Source organism: Platichthys flesus, chromosome 12 (genome assembly GCF_949316205.1).
Source record: "Platichthys flesus chromosome 12, fPlaFle2.1, whole genome shotgun sequence".
Lineage (NCBI taxonomy): Eukaryota > Metazoa > Chordata > Actinopteri > Pleuronectiformes > Pleuronectidae > Platichthys > Platichthys flesus.
In genome coordinates this window covers 23,942,881-23,963,464 of record NC_084956.1, presented here as the reverse complement: position 1 = coordinate 23,963,464, position 20,584 = coordinate 23,942,881, and the positions used below count along the sequence as shown (strand labels likewise).

The following is a 20,584-nucleotide window of genomic DNA, read 5'->3' as shown; positions in this document are numbered from 1 at the left end:
GTGATCATACACTATACCTCTTATTACTAATGCCTTTCGACTAATATTCAACTTTTTTATAATATATTATGTGAATATATAATTCAGATCTAATAAAATGTACAAATTGGCCTTTTATTATGCTGTGGTTTCTTTTTTTAGACTTTACTTGAAACAACCACTAGTCTGTTGAACCATGACCTCCACTGGTCCCTGGCACACCTCCGTGCTGCTGTCACAAGGGGACTCCACCCACGCCAGGACCACTGTAACATCTGCCTCCAGCAATACAAGAGAAGGCAGGATTCAGCTGAAGAGATCATTGTGTTCAGGTAACATACACTGGACGTGTTTCTTTCCTGGACAAATAGCTTCTGTTTTGGGGGTGATATAACTACCAGTACTGCTGAGTGACAGTAAGTAATGCTGGATTTCACTTTCAGTCAGTGTGGCACATTCTCAGACAGTGGTGGCCCAGACTAACATGTCTTTACTGTGAACAAAGCAGTGGACTGCTGCTGATGATCTGCGTGGTGGAGCATGGAGTAACTGCTAGATGGCATCACGCAGTCTTTTCATTATGGAAGGAAGGCAAAACTCCGGTGTTTTCTAATAATTTAAACATGATGAAGTGAATACCCGGGGTCTGACACATTTGCTAGCTGACATTTTATATTAGATCACACCGGACCTGAATACTAAGCATTGTTTTGCTGAGCAGATTCATTGGGTTGTATTGAAGAACAGCACTGATGTTTGACATTTTCAATTGTAAATCAGGGACTTATAACAGCTCTATTTAAGGTGATTTTGTCCATCTGCCCTAATCAGTTTTTGCATCTTCACCCTTCATAGTCAAGCAAAAGAGCTTGAAATAAAATAAAAAATATAATGTTCTTGATAATTATGAACCTTATATTAGAAAACACTTTCACTTAGTGCAATGAGCTTTTTGTATTTGTTTTTCTCTGAAACTAGAATAGCGCTCAGGAGAGTGCATACATCTACTAAGGCCCAGCTGTCCTATGAAATAAATATAAAAGGAAGTGGTCTGATAAACCAAATAAGTTATTTGGCGTAAATAAAAGTGGAAAAAATGTAAAAATACATTTGCAATTGCAAATACAGTGTAAATATACTGGTTTAGACCAACAAGCAAATAGAAATGTAACCAAAAAGCATTGACCGGGAAACTGTCTGTGTCTTGTCAGCTGTGGCCACCTGTACCACTTCCAGTGCCTGCATCAGAAGGACTGTGGTTGGGGCCTTGCCTCAGACCGGCAGCAGCGCTGGAGCTGCTACAAGTGTTCCTCCAGCCATGGAGGGAAGGGAGGCTCTTCCACTGAACCAAACAGAAGCCGTAGCATGTCACTGGCACAGGTGTGTGTATGTGTTTGTACATTCAAAGAAAGATCTGCATTGACAGAGGGCTAGGAATACATAATATAAAAGTTATGATATGTGAATAAATAAACATAAAGGATAAGTCTTACTCACAATCCCATGAAAATAACCAACCAGCAGTACTTTTTAAAAATTGCATCTATTTGGTATATCTGGTCCAAACAAATGTGTGGCTGAGGTGGGAGCAATGAAATGTTGCTCCTCATTTTGCCATTAAACTGTATTTGTGTTAAAACTTGCTCTTATACGCGCGCACGCACACACGCTCGACAGTGACCAAACTCTGCTCTCTCTCTCTCTCTCTCTGTCTCAGACTCGTGTTACATCAGTGCATCATGATGAAGGAGCAGAAGCTCACAGGAAGAAGGTAAACATTTATCTGAGCTGCTGTCCAGCCTGCTCTGGCTCTACATACACTGAAATATGTTTTTCACTCCTGAAACTCAGTGGATAGTTTAATTTTCTCAACTATTCTTTTGAATAGTTATGAGAATTTACTGCCATCTTTTGTAGTAATTTACATGATTAGGAAAGATGTAGCCTGTCATCTGTTGTACAAAATGTTTAATAGCAACATTGGGTTGAGGTTATACTGCAACATGGGTCTTTCTAAGACTTATAATGACTATAGTGTTATGGAATCTTCGGAGACACTGTCTACTCTCCTCTCTCTGGTGCAGCTATCTGTCATGTTTAGGGAAGTGCAAGAGCTTGGCAAAGGTCAAAGGCTTCACTCCATAGACATCACAGATATGAGACTGCGTAAGCAGGCAATACAGTCTCCAGAACTAGAAAATACATTTGAATGTGTAGGAACTAGCAGACCGATAGATCAAATGATCTGTAGGGGGTTTAAAGTGTGACTGCAGGTAAGCGGACTTCAGAATATGAGAGGAAATCATGCACAGTTGTTGTATTAATAGATTCTGATTTTCTCCTTGCAAAGCTTCATTAAATATTTCAGCATAAGGCATCAAAGGCTCCTAAAAACTTTCGTCACTGATGAGTTGATCATTTACCAGCCGATTTTCCACAACACATAGTTTTCAATGCAGTGCTGCTGAATTTGGTTTTGGATTTTGCCCACCCCCACAAAATATCCCAATGTTATGCTGTTTATATCACAGCTTCTCTCAAATTGCATTTATTTCACTTATTGCATCAATTTAATAAATTAAAGTTTAATACTTATACTTTGCTTGTTTCTTGTGGTCCAGGTGTTTGTTGAGGCATCATTGGACCTTCAGCAGGAACAGTCCTGGGATCAGCTACGCTCTTTATACCGAGGCCCCTCCAGGGTAAGGACACTGTCTGCATATACAAATTAAAAAATGTCACTTTGACTGGAGCAGCAGCTCCTGACATCAGCTTTGAGATAACGCTGTCTTAATATCAGATTTTCACCAAGAGATTAGAATAATATTAATATTAATATTAATCAGATCTATAGATAATAATGACACTATTAGTCAATTTCATCTTTAACTTCATCTTATTATTATTATTAGTAGTAGTATTAGTTGCAGTAGTAGTAGTAGTATTTTAAGTAGTATTTGTAGCATTAAATTACTACTAAAGTAAACAATTCATTAATTTGCCATAATCAACATTTGTGAAAGACAATACGGATGCAAACATGCATACAGCTCTTGTAACAGAAGGGATAATAGACTGGCCTGTGGATTTTCTTGGTTGTAAATAATATCACAGCCTAAAGAAACTGAAAGGATTTGGAAGGTGCTGGATTATTTCTACATTATTTACATATGTTTATTAGAAACATCTCAATAATTAATTTATTAAAAACTACAAGCATTGTCAATTCTGGTATATCACAATACCCTTACTTTTACTTAAGTTTGTTTAAGTGGAAGGTCAATTTGCCCCAAGCTGTTTAGTCACACCAGAAAATAGCTTGTGTAACACTGTGGTACTACAGTTAGTCATAATATTAATAAATATTAGTCATCGCATAAAATCCAGCTAAAAAGTTTCTCACTTCTTCTCTGTTAATTTGTAAAATGAGGCAGGAGTGAATCTCAGAAAACAACACTTAATACAGAAGAAACTTCATCTCATATTTATCTTATGTTGTGTGTCTCTCTCTCTCTCTCTCTCGCTCTCTCTCTCTCTCTCTCTCTCTCTCTCTTTCCTCCAGTTGTCCATCCTTTCAGAGCTCTCCCATTGCCACAGCGAGAAGACGGGGCCTCTGATCCCGGCCCAACCAGGAGCAGAGAATTTCCAACTGAAACTCGCTCCTCCACCTCTGTTGGAGGAGTAGCATAGTTACTGATCAACATTTCCATCATTTGTCCAGATACAAGTAGAAATTTAAACTTGAAGGAGACTTTCTTGATATTTTCGTTGTGAATTGTAAATTTCTTTTTTATTGTGACAAATTTGATATTGTATAACTGTTATGTAACTATATAAAAAATTATTATTATTTCAAACAAACTGAATCCATGTATCAGAATGCCTTTTCCACCAAAGGGAACTGAGTGCTAGTGCTGGTTCAACTTAGGAGCCTTTGAAGAACCAGTTTGCTTTTCCATGGGTTAAAGCCGCCTTAAGGCTACATCACTGCATCACCATATACGTCAGTGTCTACATCTCTATGCCTCAACTGTATAAATTAACCCACATACTGGCATTTATTATGTTACATTAAATGATACATATCCATTCATTAATTAATTTAGTCCAACCTTACTCCAGTTGCTCTCATCTTTCTCTGTCTCTCTCTGACACACTGACACTGACTTGTTTGTAACTACTGCTGCATTATCATTATCAATGCTTTTCTACAATGAATCTTTCTACAGACCTTTCATTACTCTTTTTATCCCCCTGCCTCGCTTACTGAGACATATACAGACACACACACCGACACACACACACACACACACACACTTTGTTTTCAGACAAATCTGTAAACTCCAGAATGGGTAAAAACAACAGAATTTGGGCTTCACTGACACACTTTTTGCACATCGAGCAGAGAGGTGTGGTCAAGTCACAAGTGGTGACTAAATAACCTGCTAACGTAGGCTAGTCTTTCCTCTAGACCAGTGGTTCGCAACCTTTTTTCAGTGACGTACCCCCTTCGAAGAAAAAATTCTGCCGAGTACCCCCTAACCAGCGCAAAGCATTTTTGGTTGAAAGAAAGATGTAATGTGATTTATTAAGCCTTGTAACTAGACACATTCAAATTTAAAACTCCATCAATGTCCATAACATTGCTCATTTGCAGTGGTCTCTCTTGAACTATTTCGAAATAAAAAGATATAAAAATAACTAAAGACTTTTATTATAATCTCATTATAAATAAAGATTTGTGCACCTCAAAATAATTATCAACTTAAAGTGACCTCTTTTGGGATCATAATAAAGATATGTTCTCAAACTGAACTCATGAACACATGAACGTGGCATCTATTGCACTTCTGTCCGTCCTGGGAGAGGGATCCCTCACATGTGGCTCTCTCTGAGGTTTCTACATATTTTTACCCTGTTAAAAGGGTTTTTTGTAGTTTTTCCTTACTCTTGCTGAGGGTTAAGGACAGAGGATGTCACACCCTGTTAAAGCCCTATGAGATGAATTGTAATTTGTGAATATGGGCTATACAAATAAAATTTGATTGATTGATTGATGAACTTAATTATAGCTAAACACTTCTTCCCAAAAAATAAATCATTAACTTGGTTTTAAATAAAAGATTAGCTCAAAACATATTCTTTTAATATTTATCATCTTAAAATATCTTCTTTAAGGATCGAAAAGAATACTGACAGGTAGCTTGTTTCCGTTGGCTTCGGGGAGGCTTTTCGCATCGTGTCTTGAGATGACCTGAATTCAGAAAGTTTCCTCTTAAAAAACTCAGGTGGTTTACCAACATGACTTTCATGTTTTGTCTGGAGATACCGCTGAAGAAGTGGTGGCTTAATGCCACTGTTGGCTAATCTCTCCCCACAGAAAAAAACTAAAAGTGAAAATAACCCAATCTATATAACCCATATTATTGAAGCGTCTTTCTGTTATTTTATTGTGAAATATTTGCTCGCTTTAAGGTCATACAATTTCATTTCTGCTTTTGTATTACATGCTTTTATTTTGAAAGGGTACCGGTGGAGACGCGGACTTCTTGTTATGAATCATTAACTTCACATCGAAAAACTTTTACGTTTTAGCGCCCCTCCGAAGAGGCACAAGCTCTCACGGTGTTGTTTAGGGAAGGCTCTCTGCTCTGGTTTCGCCTTCTTTGGCGCTTGTCCCTCCTTGTTTCAGCAGCATTGCTGCTGCACTTCAACTCGACTCCATTGTTGAAGTTTTCAAGGCAGGTGATGTCAGGCGATGACAGGTGGCGTGTGCCAGGTTGGGTCAAACCATCGGTATGGGGGAGACTGTTTTTTTATGATAATTAAATTGAAAATCCTACTGAATATAAAATTTAGGTTCATGAACTTACACTAATATTTTATTGAATATTTGTTAAATAAAAAAAATTCAAGGATTTTTGAATGGATGCTAATTTAAATATATTAAAAACAAATCTCAAGTACCCCCTGGAGTACCTTCAAGTACCCCCAGGGGTACGCGTACCCCCATTTGAGAATCACTGCTCTAGACCAGCACTGTGTTGGGCTTAGCCTGGAACCAGTTTGTGTTGCCAAGAGCCAGTTCTTTGGCCACTGAAACGCACAGAACAGTTTCCACTGGCTCCCAATTGGCCCTAGAACTGCCATGGTGGAAAAGGGGCATAATAGTGCTTTCACTAGTTCTAATGAATCTGTTTTCACTGCACTAAATTGTCTTTACATGACTTTTTATCAATACACACACTTATTAATTTCTATAAATTTAGAAAAGTAAAGGGTTTATTTGGCTCATGATTTTGTCTTTTAATTCGTGAAAACAGTTCAGGGACATATTAACAAGATTAAGAACTTGACTTTTGTTGGAGGTGTTTGAATGTACTTTTTTTTGTAGAATCACACCTCTGGCTGCGTGCCACCACACAGAGACAGTATTTTAGAGACAGAATAAGGGTATTCAGGAGGTCACTATGACTTACAATATGTATTTCATTCTTTAAACTGAAGGTAAAGTGTGAATTTAGCAAAGCAGATTATTTTCAGTTCAGCCTCTTTTTGCAGGATTTATTTCAAAATCTGATCTAATCAGTTTAATGTTCATTAAAAATTCAATGAAAAAGGTGACATTTAATGAAGTGTGAATAATTAAAAGCACCTAAAAGTGATTTGATTAAATTAAGTTAAACTAAAAAATTAACTAAAATCAATATTTTAACTAAAATATTATTAAATGTGTTTACCTTTATTTAATCAAATCCCTCTCAATGCATTATATTTATTTACAGATAATAGAAAACACTTAGTTAAATGTGAACCTTAACATTGAACTTATGTAATTAAGTTACATAGAAATTGAAAATGAAATAAAAATGAAAATATGTCAGCAAGAAAACACCACCCCTATTGCTAAATCATCCAAAATGGACACAGTAGATAAACCTGCTAAATAAATCCTTCCATTGATTAACTGAAATTATGATAGGAGATTAGGAAGGAAGCCCTGTGACACGGCATGAGTTACTGGATGGCAGAGGCATTTCACCTCAACACTGCAGACATCATGCCAGGTGAAACACTGTTTACCTGACACACTCAGTCAAATTACCATGATCTCATTTGCAGAACCTCTCATAGGGTGGAATATAACTAACTGACAGGCTTAGATTGATGATGCCTGCCTTTTGGAATCTTAATCATTCTCAGAGAGTCCACCAGATGTTTGTCTTATTTACTTTACCCTTTGGGGGATGACCTTTGACCTAGGGAACCATCTCTTAACAGTTAACAGATGGGCTCAGAAGGAAGGTTCTTGACCAGTGTGCCTTCATGTTCGGACACAAAGATGTGTCCTTATCTAGTCAGAAATCCCATGTGGGATGCGTTATACTTGAAGTCATGGGTGGAACCAAACTGCCTATATAACTGTGTGTAAGACTCCTGCAAGTCAGACTTTCACTATTGGCTGTGTGTCTCCGGGTATCTAGATGCCCGTCCCGACCTGTAATTTCTTGTAATAAACCTTGTTACACTGAAACTACTGGGTCCTCGGAATCCTTCCTTCATCATCAACAACTTCTACAACATCATCGACCTCTCGGCTGCATCAAATATACGATAATATCACACCTTAATAATTCATAAAACATCAAAACAAACACTCTTAAACAGACCTCAATACCATAGCAGATTGCAATGGATCCTAATACATACACATCATCTCAATGCACTTTACATAGAAAGTCAACACCTTACAAACTTTAGAGAAACCACAATGAGCAGCTCTCTTTGGAGAGAAAAAACTCCCAGGAAGAAACCTCCAGCAGAACCATTTATAGTTGGCCTTAGGCTGAAGCTGTGTGGAGTACAGCACTGACAGGTTGATTTCAGACCCACCTATAAGCCTACTAGCCCACTCTCTTATCTGGTTGATGGATAATTTTTTTTCTCACAGAGGCAGGTTTCTGAGCCAAGACACAAGGGAACAACAAAGCTTCAATGAAAGCTGAATAAAAGAGGGTCATCATGGTTACATCCAGCAGCGCCAACTGCTGGATGTGTGCCGCATGACGATGTGCGCAGCAAGATGATGTGCGCTGCAGGATGATGTGCGCAAGGACGATGTGCGCCGCAGGATGAAGTGCACCGCATGATGATGCGCGCTCTGAAGGATGAAGTGCACCACAGGACTATGTGCGCCGATGTGCTGCAGGATGATGTTCGCCCAGATGTGCACCGAAGGATGAAGTGCCCCACAGGATGAAGTGCGCTGCAAGATGATGTGCGCCGAAGGATGAAGTGCACCACAGGATGATGTGCTCCTGCAAGACATGTGCGCCCCTATGTGCGCCCCAGGATGATGTGCGCTGCAGGATGATGTGCGCAGCAGAATGACGTGCGCTGCAGGATGATGTGCGCTGCAGGATGATGTGCGGTGATGATGATGTGTTCTGCAGGACGATGTGCGCCGCAGGTTCATCCGCCACAGGACGATGTGCAATGTGCACTGCTGGACGATGTGCGCCGATGTGCGCCCCAAGATATGCGCTGCGAGATGATGTGCGCCGCAGAACAATGTGCGCAGATGTACACTGCAGGATGATGTGCGCTGCAGGAGGATGTGCGCCGCAGGATGATGTGAGCCACACCATGATGTATGGTGATGATGATATGCGCCGCAGGATGATGTGCGCTCTGAAGGATGAAGTGCCCCACAAGACGCTGTGGGCTGAAAGACGAAGTGCGCCACAGGATGAAGTGCGGAGCACAATGATGTGCGCAGCAGGACGATGTGTGCGGTGCACATCAGCCTGCGGCATCCTCCTGCGGCACACATCATCCTGCAGCGCACTTTCTCCTGCGGCGCACATCTTCATCCGGCGCACACCATCCTGCCTCGCACATCATCACTGCACATCATCCTGCCATGGACATCATCAACGCACTTCATACTGCAGCGCACATCATCACCGCACTTCATCCTGCGGCACACATCATCGTGCAGCACATCATCCTGCTGCGCACATCATAGATTCGCAAGATACGCCAGCTATACATTTTTGATTAATTTATGCCGGATCATTTTGCCGGTCCCAAGACTGGATAATGGAGGAGGGCTGGACGTAGAACTAGCAGTTCCACCCCACTTAACAGCCTTTTGATTAAATTTGATATTCTAACATTTAACAATACAGGACAAGCTCTAGATAAAGCATTAAAGTCAAGAAGTAATTTTGAGAAGTGATGGCCTACTTCAATGGCAAGATAAAAAAAAAAGAATCAACAGAAGAATACGGAAGCCTATTGCATTCACTTTTATGATTTATTTCTTTGGGCATTTATCTCTGAATATCCGAGATAATTATCTCAGAAAAACAGAATAATTTTTTTGTGAAGTGCATGTAATACGCTTCTGTAGAAGAAAGCTCATATTTAGTTCTAAACATATTTAGGGTGTTTTTTCTCACTTTCTGTACGTCCTATAGCGACCATTATATTATGCAAATTAGGGGATGACGTCATTTACCAACTTTTAGGACAGCCAATAGCTACTTTCCTTACTGAGGAGGTTGCAGAACTGTGCGCATTTCCGGTTTCATTCCACATAATAACAGAAGAAACAACGGAAGATTTAGAAGAACGAATATGGACCAAATAGAAGAGCGTTTGGCAGAAGAGATTCGAAAGTATGATCACTCGGATAACCCGTAACTGACTGGCGGATTTGTCCGCCAGAAAAAGGCTACGAGGAGCCGGAGTGGCTATGTAAATAAACAATCGACGAAGAAGAAAGAAGGCTACTCTAAGGTCGTCTTCGACAAACAACGTTACTCCACCTAGTGTTCTGCACTGCACATTGCACATTCTAGTCCAGTGATTTTCAACCAGTTTGCCGCGGCACACTAGTGTGCTGTGAGAGATCGTCAGGTGTGCCGTGGGAAATTATCTAATATCTAGTGTTGCACCGAAGTATCGGTCGAACATCGGTAGCAGCCGATATTTGCCTCGTTTACCGACATCTGCACATTGGTAATAAACTTGACTTTCACCGATATCATTGGTATTCGTGGTTAAACCGCTGGGCATGTGCTGGGGGAGCAGTCACCCCGTCGCCCTCCTCTCCAAGCGACCCGGCCTCAACGTTTTTTTGGGGGGGAGGTCCTCCTCCGCGGTGCCTCACGGCGTCAGTGTTGCGGGGGCTTTCTTTCTCTTGGACCGCTGGGCGGTGTCTGTCACCGGTGCGGAAGGCGGCTCGTTGGAGGGGACCGCAAACTGCGGTCGGCGGCTGCGACTGTACGCGTGTCGGCCCTTCTCGCAGATCACCTCAGCTACTACCCCGCCCGCTGGGGGAACCCTCCGTGTGGAACCCGTCAGTTTAATTAAAACAAAGCACCGCGAAGGCCCACGGTCGGTGTTGACGCGATGTGATTTTTGCCCAGTGCTGAGAATGTCAAAGTGAAGAAATTCAATGAAGCGCGGGTAAACGGCAGGAGTAACTATTGGCACTCAAAACAGGTCAATCTGTTTTAGAAGGGGTTAAAAGGTCCTGTTTTAAATTATCCTTGTGGTATTTTGACCAAAATATGTTAGAGATTTCATTTAAGACCCCAAGGAACTATATCAACTGTGATAAAATGGGTATATTATGTCTCAGTTAAATAAAGTTTAGTTAATCAAAGATTGTTTCATAAATCTGCTTAAATTTGTGCTCATTAAAAATTAAGAGTAATAAAGGGCTGAAATAATTTAAAATAGTGCTTTTTAATACATTTAGAAACTATATTACTAACTATATGTATTATATGTACTGTGTTAGGCCTTAGAGTGTCATTTTGTGTCATTTTGGTTGGTGGTGTGCCCCAGGATTTTGTAAATGTAAAAAATGTGCCGCGGCTCAAAAAAGGTTGAAAATCACTGCACTTGTCCACCGACTCTCTGCCCAGACGATAGAAAACCGCTTCTCGCCCTCCACGTAACATGAGAAGGTGCCGCCCCGGGCGGCTGCCCGGTTCGCACGTGCCCAAAACCGCCACTGGCAGCAGTTGAATGATGGCATGTGAATAATACCCTCAAAATCTATCCATAGTTTTGCACATGAGCTCAGAAAGCTAGAGTGTGGTAAGACCTGTTGTTTTGTCAGTGGTGTGGTTAACACATAGTTTTGTTCAATTTGTGAGACAGGTGGAGCAGCAAATCTCATTTCTTTCATTACTGATCTGGGTTGGGTTGAGAGACAGGCTGCCCAAAACCATTTTTTTGGTTTTACTGACATTGAGGAGGATGTGATTATTCTTGTGATGTGGGCAACAGTGCTGTGCTCATTCAATTTGAAGTTGTTGTCTCTAAAGTGGAGCCAGAATTGCTGTGTCATCTGATTATATGAGGAGGGAGGTTGTGGATAAGGGGCTGGTACATTCATTGGTATCTAGCATGTAAAGAAATGGAAATGACCCTGCACAGTAATGTGTAATTTATAAGCTTTAGGTAATTCATTTCTTTCTTATTCCTTTTCTTAAATGGTAAATGGTCTTTTCATCTGACACACTATTCGTAACAATCTTTGCATGACACACTTTTAAGCGCCAGCACTTCACTGCAGATCCAAGGACAGGAAAAGATAAGCTGAGCTGAAGTGCTTTCCACCACCAAAATATTGTTATGTAAGTGTTGCCAATGCATGACTCCGTGGGAGATAATGTGTGACCCGACTTAATCCTTGATGTCCCCACTTTACTTGGCTCATTTACCTATCTCACATGATGTGTTTGGTTTCCTATGGTGATTGATGGTAGGTATGAATGTGAGTTTTACTGGATGTTTGTCCCATTGATGATAGATCTGTGATACGCTGGCGACTTGTCCAGGGTGTACCTGCCATCTCCCAATAAATGGTATAGATAACAGATCTGACGGATACATTTGTTTAAATGTAATTTGCTCCCTGGGAATCTAACAGTACAGTGAAATCATATGTGTTATCTATTATCAAAAAAACATCACATCTTAATTTCTTTGATGTGAAAAAAAGGTTCTGAGCCACTGCTTTAAAATGCTGCTAGATCAAATGAAAATGATGTGAGATCATCATTGTGAGCTCGTAAAACACATAATATCAAAACACCATGAGTACATGTTGTTCCCCTCCTGCCATGTTCAATGTCCCTGCTCTAATCATAGCAGGTTGGCCTTAATCTCATTTACAGTTTGCATGGCCAAGTCGAATCCTTGTTGAAAACATTAGACTCGTCTCTGAAGTGTAACTGACCTCATACATGCAGTGAAATCAAGGAAATCACATTTATCAAATATATATTGACTTGTGCTGATGAGAAGTATTTTTTTGTTTTTCCACTGAGACCTATAGGTGAAGCTATGTGTAGCGTTGAAATGCCTTCCCAGAAGAACAATGTGGGAGTGTCTGAATGACCTGATAAACTGGAAGTGTCACATTATCTGGAAGCAGCATTGTTGTATGTGAAGCTGCATCTGTGGACTTACTTTGGAGTGTCATGGAGCGACCACTGTCTGTGCTTGTAGCTCTTGTCCTGGTGTCATTCTGCGAAGGCTGGGACGCTCCAGGATTTTGTCATGGCCAAACATGTCCTGAGTACCGATTGGTTCAAAAAACCCAGGTAGGTTTTAGAGCTGTTCACACACATCATCGGAATGCTTCTTTTCTGGAGTATGTATTGAAAGACACTTAATGCTTCTGCTTTGGACAGGATTTCGAGGAGCGTCTATATGTTGCCACAAGCTGGATTACCACCACAATCAAGACGAACAACGGATTAGCTGTAATGGCTGCAAACTCTAAGCTGAAAAATTACTGCAAGAAACACAACCATGCAGGCCAAGGTTTGATACAAATGTTTTCACTCACACTGTGGTTTTGTGTTGTTAAATGCTCATTTGAATATCCAATAGTCCAGTTAGGAATCTGTGATGAAAGTAAAACTGGAATATCACTTACTTAATTACTGCTGGCTGCATGAATTTAAAATACAAAATATATGCAAGAAGCATTTAGGCTAAGGTCTCATCTCATCTCATTTTCATCCGCTTATCCGGGGTCGGGTCGCGGGGGGAGCAGCTCAAGCAGGGGGCCCCAGACTTCCCTTTCCCGGGCCACATTGACCAACTCTGACGGGGGGATCCCGAGGCGTTCCCAGGCCAGTGTTGAGATATAATCTCTCCACCTAGTCCTGGGTCTTCCCCGAGGTCTCCTCCCCACTGGACGTGCCTGAAACACCTCCCAAGGAAGGCGCCCAGTGGGCATCCTTACCAGATGCCCGAACCACCTCAGCTGACTCCTTTCTAAGTAAAGGAGCAGCGGCTCTCATCCGAGTTCCTCACGGATTGCTGAGCTTCTCACCCTATCCCTAAGGGAGACGCCAGCCACCCTTCTGAGAAAACTCATCTCGGCCGCTTGTACCCGTGATCTCGTCCTTTCGGTCATCACCCAGCCCTCATGACCATAGGTGAGGATAGGAACGAAGATCGACTGGTGGATCGAGAGGTTTGCCTTGCGGCTCAGCTCTCTTTTCGTTACAACGGTGCGGTAAAGCGAACGCAATACCGCCCCCGCTGCTCCGATTCTCCGGCCAATCTCACGCTCCATAGTACCCTCACTCGCGAACAAGACCCCAAGGTACTTGAACTCCTTCACTTGGGCTAAGGACTCATTTCCTACCCGGAGTAAGCAATCCATCGGTTTCCTGCTAAGAGTCATGGCCTCAGATTTAGCGGTGCTGATCCTCATCCCAGCCGCTTCACACTCGGCCGCCAGCCGATCCAGTGAGTGCTGAAGGTCACAGGCCGATGATCCAATGAGGACCACGTCATCTGCAAAAAGCAGTGAGCAAAAAGCAAAAAGCAGTGATTAGCAGTGATCCCATGTGGGATTTAGGACACGTTTTTGTGTCCGAACATGAAGACACACTGGTCAAGAACATCCCTTCTGAGCCCATCTGTTAACTGGTCAGAGATGGTTCCCTAGATCAAAGGTCGTCCCCAAATAGGTAAAGTAAATAAGACAAACACCTGGTGGACTCTCTGAGAATGTCTGAGTGTCCAAAGGGCAAACACCATAAATGTAAGCCTATTATTATGTTCTAAGCATATGTCAACATGTTTTACTCTAACGAATACACAACAATGGCCCTGAGGATAGACCCCCTTACCCCATACTCCCGCAGCACCTCCCACAGTTTCTCCCGGGGGACCCGGTCATACGCCTTCTCCAGATCCACAAAACACATGTAGACCGGATGGGCATACTCCCAGGCCCCCTCCAGGATCCTTGCGAGAGTGAAGAGCTGGTCCGTAGTTCCACGTCCGGGGCGAAAACCGCATTGTTCCTCTTCAATCTGAGGTTCGACGATCGGCCGAACCCTCCTTTCCAGCACCTTGGAGTAGACTTTACCAGGGAGGCTGAGAAGTGTGATGCCCCGGTAATTGGCACACACTCTCTGGTCCCCCTTTTTGAACAGGGGAACCAATACCCCGGTTTGCCACTCCTTTGGCACTGTACCCGACTCCCACGCGATGTTGAATAGGCGTGTGAACCATGACAGCCCCTCAACACCCAGAGCCTTTAGCATTTCTGGCCGGATCTCATCAATCCCTGGGGCCTTGCCACTGCGGAGATGTTTGACCACCTCAGTGACCTCCACCAGGGAAATTGACGATGAAACACCATCAACCTCGAGCTCTGCCTCCAACATAGAGGGCGTGTTATTCGGATTCAGGAGTTCCTCAAAGTGTTCCTTCCAACGTCCGACAACCTCCTCAGTTGAGGTCAACAGAGTCCCATCCTTACTGTACACAGCTTAGATGGTTCCCCGTTTCCCCCTCCTGAGGTGCCGGATAGTCTTCCAGAAACACTTTGGTGCCGACCGAAAGTCCTTCTCCATGGCCTCTCCGAACTTCTCCCACACCCGCTGCTTAGCCTCCGACACGGCAGCAGCTGCAGCCCTTCGGGCCTGTCGGTACCCTGCAACCGAGTCAGGAGTCCTCCAGGATATCACATCCCGGAAGGCCTCCTTCTTCAATCGGACGGCTTCCCTGACCACCGGTGTCCACCACGGTGTCCGAGGGTTACCGCCCCTTGAGGAGCCTAAGACCCTGAGGCCACAGCTAGCCGCCGCAGCTTCAGCAATGGAGGCTTTGAACACCGCCCACTCCGGCTCAATGCCCCCAACCTCCACAGGAATGCCAGAAAAAGTCTGCCGGAGGTGTGAGTTGAAGATACCTAGGACGGGGGCCTCCTCCAGGCGTTCCCAGTTCACCCGCACTACTCGTTTGGGCTTACCAGGTCTATCCGGAAATTTCCCCCACTCCCTGATCCAACTCACAACCAGATGGTGGTCGGTTGACAGTTCCGCCCCTCTCTTTACCCGAGGGTCCAAAACATGCGGCCTCAGATCAGATGACACAATCACAAAATCGATCATTGATCTTCGGCCTAGGGTACTCTGGTACCAGGTACACTTATGAGCACCCTTATGTTCGAACATGGTGTTTGTTATGGATAATCCATGGCTAGCACAGAAGTCCAATAACAAACGACCGCTCGGGTTCAGATCAGGGAGGCCGTTCCTCCCCACCATGCCTCTCCAGGTGTCTCCATCGTTGCCCACGTGGGCGTTGAAGTCACCCAGCAGAAGTACGGAGTCCCCTACTGGAGCCCCATACAGGACTCCATTCAGGGTCTCCAAGAAGGCCGAGTACTCTGAGCTGCTGTTTGGTGCATACGCACAAACAACAGTCAGAGTTTTCCCCCCTACAACCCTTAGGCGCAGGGAGGTGACCCTCTCGTCTACCGGGGTAAACTCCAACACCGCGGCGCTCAGCCGGGGATTTATGAGTATCCCCACCCGCCCGGCCCCTCACGCCCTTGGCAACTCCGGAGAAGAATAAAGTCCAACCCTTATCCAGGAGTACGGTACCAGAGCTGAGACTGTGCGTGGAGGTAAGCCCCACCAGATCTAACTGATAGCGCTCCACCTCCCTCACAAGCTCCGGTTCCTTTCCCCACAGCGAGGTGACGTTCCACGTCCCCAGAGCCAGCTTCTGCCGCCCGGGTCTGGTCCGTCGAGACCCCTGACCTTCGCTGCCACCCATGTGGCTGCGCACCCGACCCCAACGGGTCTTCCCACAGGTGATGGGCCCATGAGATGAAGAGAGGGGGGGTGCCACGTAGGTTGTTTCGGGCTATGCCCGACCGGGCTCCGTGGCAAACCCGGCCACCAGACGCTCGCCATCGAGCCCTCCGTCTGGGCCTAGCTCCAGACGGGGGCCCCGGGCTTCCTCCGGGCTGGGTCCCATCTCCTCTTGTTTCGATATTCATTGAGGGTTTTTGAACCATTCTTAGTCTGGCCCCTCACCTGAGACCACTCTGCCATGAGAGACCCTACCAGGAGCACAAGGCTCCAGACAACACAGCCCTCAGGTTCACAGGGACACGCAAACCTCTCCACCACGATAAGGTGACGGTTCAAGGAGAGGATTTAGGCTAAGGTGACTTTAAAAATACGCTTTTATATTGCATGCTCCTGTCAGTATTTAAAAGTCACTTTTACAACCATAAATGTTTTGCAACTGTTGACAAAGTTGTGTGGGCTGTGTAGAAAATCTGTTTGCCTTCGTCAAGGTTTTTAGAGTTGTGTTGTGTCACTTGCAGATGTTCCAATCCGTGTAGACACCTGGCCTGCACTGCTCAGCATTAATCAGGAGGGTTCCCTGTCCTGGTTTATTCCTCCTGGTACCATGCCTGACATCACTGATGAATCCATCAGACTGGAAACAAGACCCCAGGCCACTGTCTACGTCAGGTGAGCAGAGGCTACATTTATCTATCAACTCACTACTTTCTGCTTTGAGGGGATTTCACTCATTTTAAATTATTCCAGAGAACCCACTCCCAGCCATCTACCCACCCCAGACACCTATGCAACCCCACATAAATCAGACCTCAATAAGAAAACTAACAAAAACAAACAAACCTCAAAATAAATGAATAGATGTAAATAAAAAAGAGAGTTCAAATGAGAACAATGTTGTTTGGGTGGGGCCAGTGTGTTGCCTCAGACACCAATGTCAGAAAATGAAAGTGTCAATAAAAAACTAATTTAGTTAAATAACTTTCATTAAGCCTGTATTATGTACCGAGTTTGACATCCCTGGAGATATTACTGTCATCTGTTTTCACCAAACACAGGAGACAGAAGGAATGTACACAGGCCTAAGCCTTGAAGTGTGTCGATGTCATCTCAAACTAACAATGATTCTAATGCCCTGTCATTGTTGTCCTGTCATTCAAAAAGGGTGTTTGGTGGAACTCCAGATCTTAAGACCGGTAATGATACTGCAAAGGAGCTGCGTGATGCCTTGACCAAAGCTGGGAAAACATATGATCTCCTTACTTTCTCTGGGGCTGCCTATGATCTATACTTCTCTGTTATTCACCACAATGAGGTCTGGATCTATGCTGTATGATGGCAACATGCATCATCAACTGAACCCAGTAAACTATACATCATATAATTACATGTGTTCTCCAATACTATCTTCTAAATAAATCTACTCCACTCTGAAGTTAAATGACAAAAATTTTTTTTTTCAAGAGTTTGCTGTACCGTAAGGTCTTCAGATGGTATGTTGTTATTTGGTATTTTTTTAGGAATGTTGTGATATTTACGTATAGCCCCTTTTTGTTAAAAAGTGACGATAGTTCTTGTCTCCTAATGCTTATTTCTCGAAAACCTTTGGTGTTGATAATATCTCTTTTCATATACCATTGCCTTGGCTTTTCACAATAAACTGTTGACAATTGTGCTGCCAAGTGTTGTTATTCTCACAGGCTCATTTCTTCCTCCCTGTTGAATAGTTCAATGCAAGTACAGGTTGCAAAACTCGCAGTTTCTTCCTTCTCACTGGTTAGACTTGTTTGTGCAAAACCACTAAACAGCGTTGAGGGCAACAGCCAGTTTGTGTTTGACACTGTAAAGAATGACTCCCTTTTTACTAATGAGACAAAGTTTGGGCTTTGGACCTTCTTCCTTTTTCTAAGTAAGAACAAGCTCTAACATTTTGCCAACATTAATCCTTCATTTCACATTAACATTCCTGCATATTTTGGTTTTGTAGGCCTCATTACTATGACATAAGCAGAGTAACATCAAACTATGAAACATTTTTACCTCTGTCTATAGTTTTGGTGTAAGTCTAAGTACCACTCATTTACATTTTCTGGTTAACTTAACTCATTCAAACAGTGATGTAGCTATTGAGTGTTGACTCATGACTCTGTTGCCAGCAATAAAGTCATTTCTTGGCGTTTTCTCCACTAACATATTAAATGAAGTAAAAATTTGACATCTTTGTAAAGAAGGCTTTCAGATAACTATGGCAAAGCAATTTATCATAAGTGCACTTTTAAAAAACAATGCATATTCCTTCCATCTTCTTGCTTCCAAACCATGGATTAGAAAAGGGGATCAGGTAAAATGTTGAGGTGTGGGAGCTTAACTTTCCAACTCTGCCTTCCAACTAGCTAAATGGTAAATGGTTTTGTATTTATAAAGCACTTTTCTAGTCTTGATGACCACTCAAAGCTCTTCACAGTACAGTTTTACATTCACCAATTCACACACACATTCATACATTGCAGTGGAGAGGCGGTGGTCTAGTGGCAGAAACTTGGACTATGGGCAGAGAAGGTCTCTGGTTCGTCTCTGGTTCGACTCCACGGAGAGACAACAAAAGACGAACCTGGATTGATCTGTCCAAAACTCCAAGAGTCTCCCTACCCTGTCTAGTGCCCCTGAGCAAGGCACCTTACTCCCCCAACATCTGCTCCCTGAGCGCCGTACATGGTCGCTCACTGCTCTGTGTGTCCTGCACCAGATGGGTCAAATGCAGAAGTTACATTTCCCTACCTGCATGAATGTGCCTTTGCATGTCTGTGCATGTGTTTGGGAACATTGGCACAGTATGTTCTGAATTAGGGGATGGAGATTGGATGCAGTTTGGGGGCAGTCTAATTCCATGAGCTCCACCACTTAACGTAAATTGGGGGTCCGAATCTGAATAGCCAAATCTATCTGATTCACATGTGTTTCAGTCAGAGGTAACTCTTGAGAAATAATATTAAAAAACAAAGAAAGGTTACATTTACGTAACAATTCACTTTCATCAGTGAATATCCTGAAACATTTTCACCTCAAACACATTCATTAAGCGAACGAGATTATGTACAAATCTAAGATTGGACTACAGAAAAATAACTCTGCCTTATACAGTCAGTCAGTGACAGCTCTTGCTGAGAGTCACTGACTCTCTCCGAAACCTCGATCTCTGGGTCAGGAAAATTCCTCTTCTAGGTCTTTCTCTTGGCTGCTGCCATAATTCACTATGACGAACCAGCAAACTCATTCCTATGCCTCAACGTTCATAGGGTGCCTTTCACTACACATTTTCAGTTGGACTGTAATTTAAAAAAGACATTCAAGGGAAAGTCAGTCATCAAGATCATCAATGATGATGTCAGGGATAGGCCTGAAAAGGCCTGGAAAGTACATGCTGAGGAGATGGTATCTAGCACATGTGGCTCACGTTGTCTCGTGTTCATCAGTATTATAAATCCACTATTGCAACAAAATGTGCTTACAATAGATATCAGCCGCATTAGCTTGACTATAATTCCAGTCCCAAAGGCTAACAAACAAAACAAACACTTTAACACTTGAAACGTTACAGAACCTGAAGATTCCTAGTTCGAAGTCATGAAAAAGTGGATGTGTGAGTGCCCTCTGGAGGACAGTTGAGTTAGATAGGAGAAGTCAGCCGCGAAGGAAGATACCTGATCTGTGGAGGAGAAAGCTCTGGGAATGCAATGTGTGTGTATTCACACACACACACTCGCAAACATGCATGAACACACGCGCACACACACACGCACATGCATGTGTGCACGCGCAAACATGCACACATGCACACATGCACACATGCACACATGCACACACACACTCATTGGTGCCTTTCCCTTTCTAATAGTGATATTCAAGCAGCGCTGCATCAGCAGAGCCACTGCCATGATCAGGGACCCTCAACATCCCTCTCATGGCCTGTTTGCCTGCCAGATGTCAGGAAAAAGACTCCTGTGCCTTTGAGAATCAGTCACTATAAATTGTTCTGGACTGAAATGCACTTTACATAAACAGCACATTAAATGGGATGAAGCAGCTAATGTGAATATGCATGTAAATATACTTCTTCTTTTAACATTGGTTTAAATACTATTTTAAATGTTATTGCTGTCTTCTCTATTTCTGATGCACTGTCACACTAAGAGAAACTGCATAATTCCACATGCTGTGGTTCAAACTGTGTCTTTATTGACACTGTGCTGTGATAGAAATCTTCTGAAAAGACACACCATATTGTCTGCATCTTCCAGTCATTTATGCCTCCATGTTTGTTGTAGAGAGACACAAAGTAATGCTGCCTTTTATATTGATCATTTTCATTAGTTGTATTTGTCAATGAAAAAGAAAATCGATTGATGGTCTTGTGTGTACAATTGGTAAAGGTTCCTGACTCTGGTTGT

The 20,584-nt window shown here is 43.0% G+C and overlaps 1 protein-coding gene across 2 annotated transcripts in view; it reads left to right on the top strand.

Annotated features, from left to right (window-relative positions):
- vps8 (VPS8 subunit of CORVET complex) overlaps window positions 1–7,513 on the top strand; it is a 60,002-nt gene extending 52,489 nt beyond the window's left edge. For both annotated transcript variants that reach the window (XM_062400723.1, XM_062400722.1), the window contains 5 exons: window positions 142–311; window positions 1,191–1,359; window positions 1,697–1,750; window positions 2,601–2,681; window positions 3,542–7,513. In XM_062400723.1, the coding sequence (XP_062256707.1) occupies window positions 142–311; window positions 1,191–1,359; window positions 1,697–1,750; window positions 2,601–2,681; window positions 3,542–3,664 (597 nt within the window). In that variant the 3' untranslated portion in view covers window positions 3,665–7,513. The remainder of the gene's footprint in view (window positions 1–141; window positions 312–1,190; window positions 1,360–1,696; window positions 1,751–2,600; window positions 2,682–3,541) is intronic.
- Window positions 7,514–20,584: the final 13,071 nt, after the last annotated feature.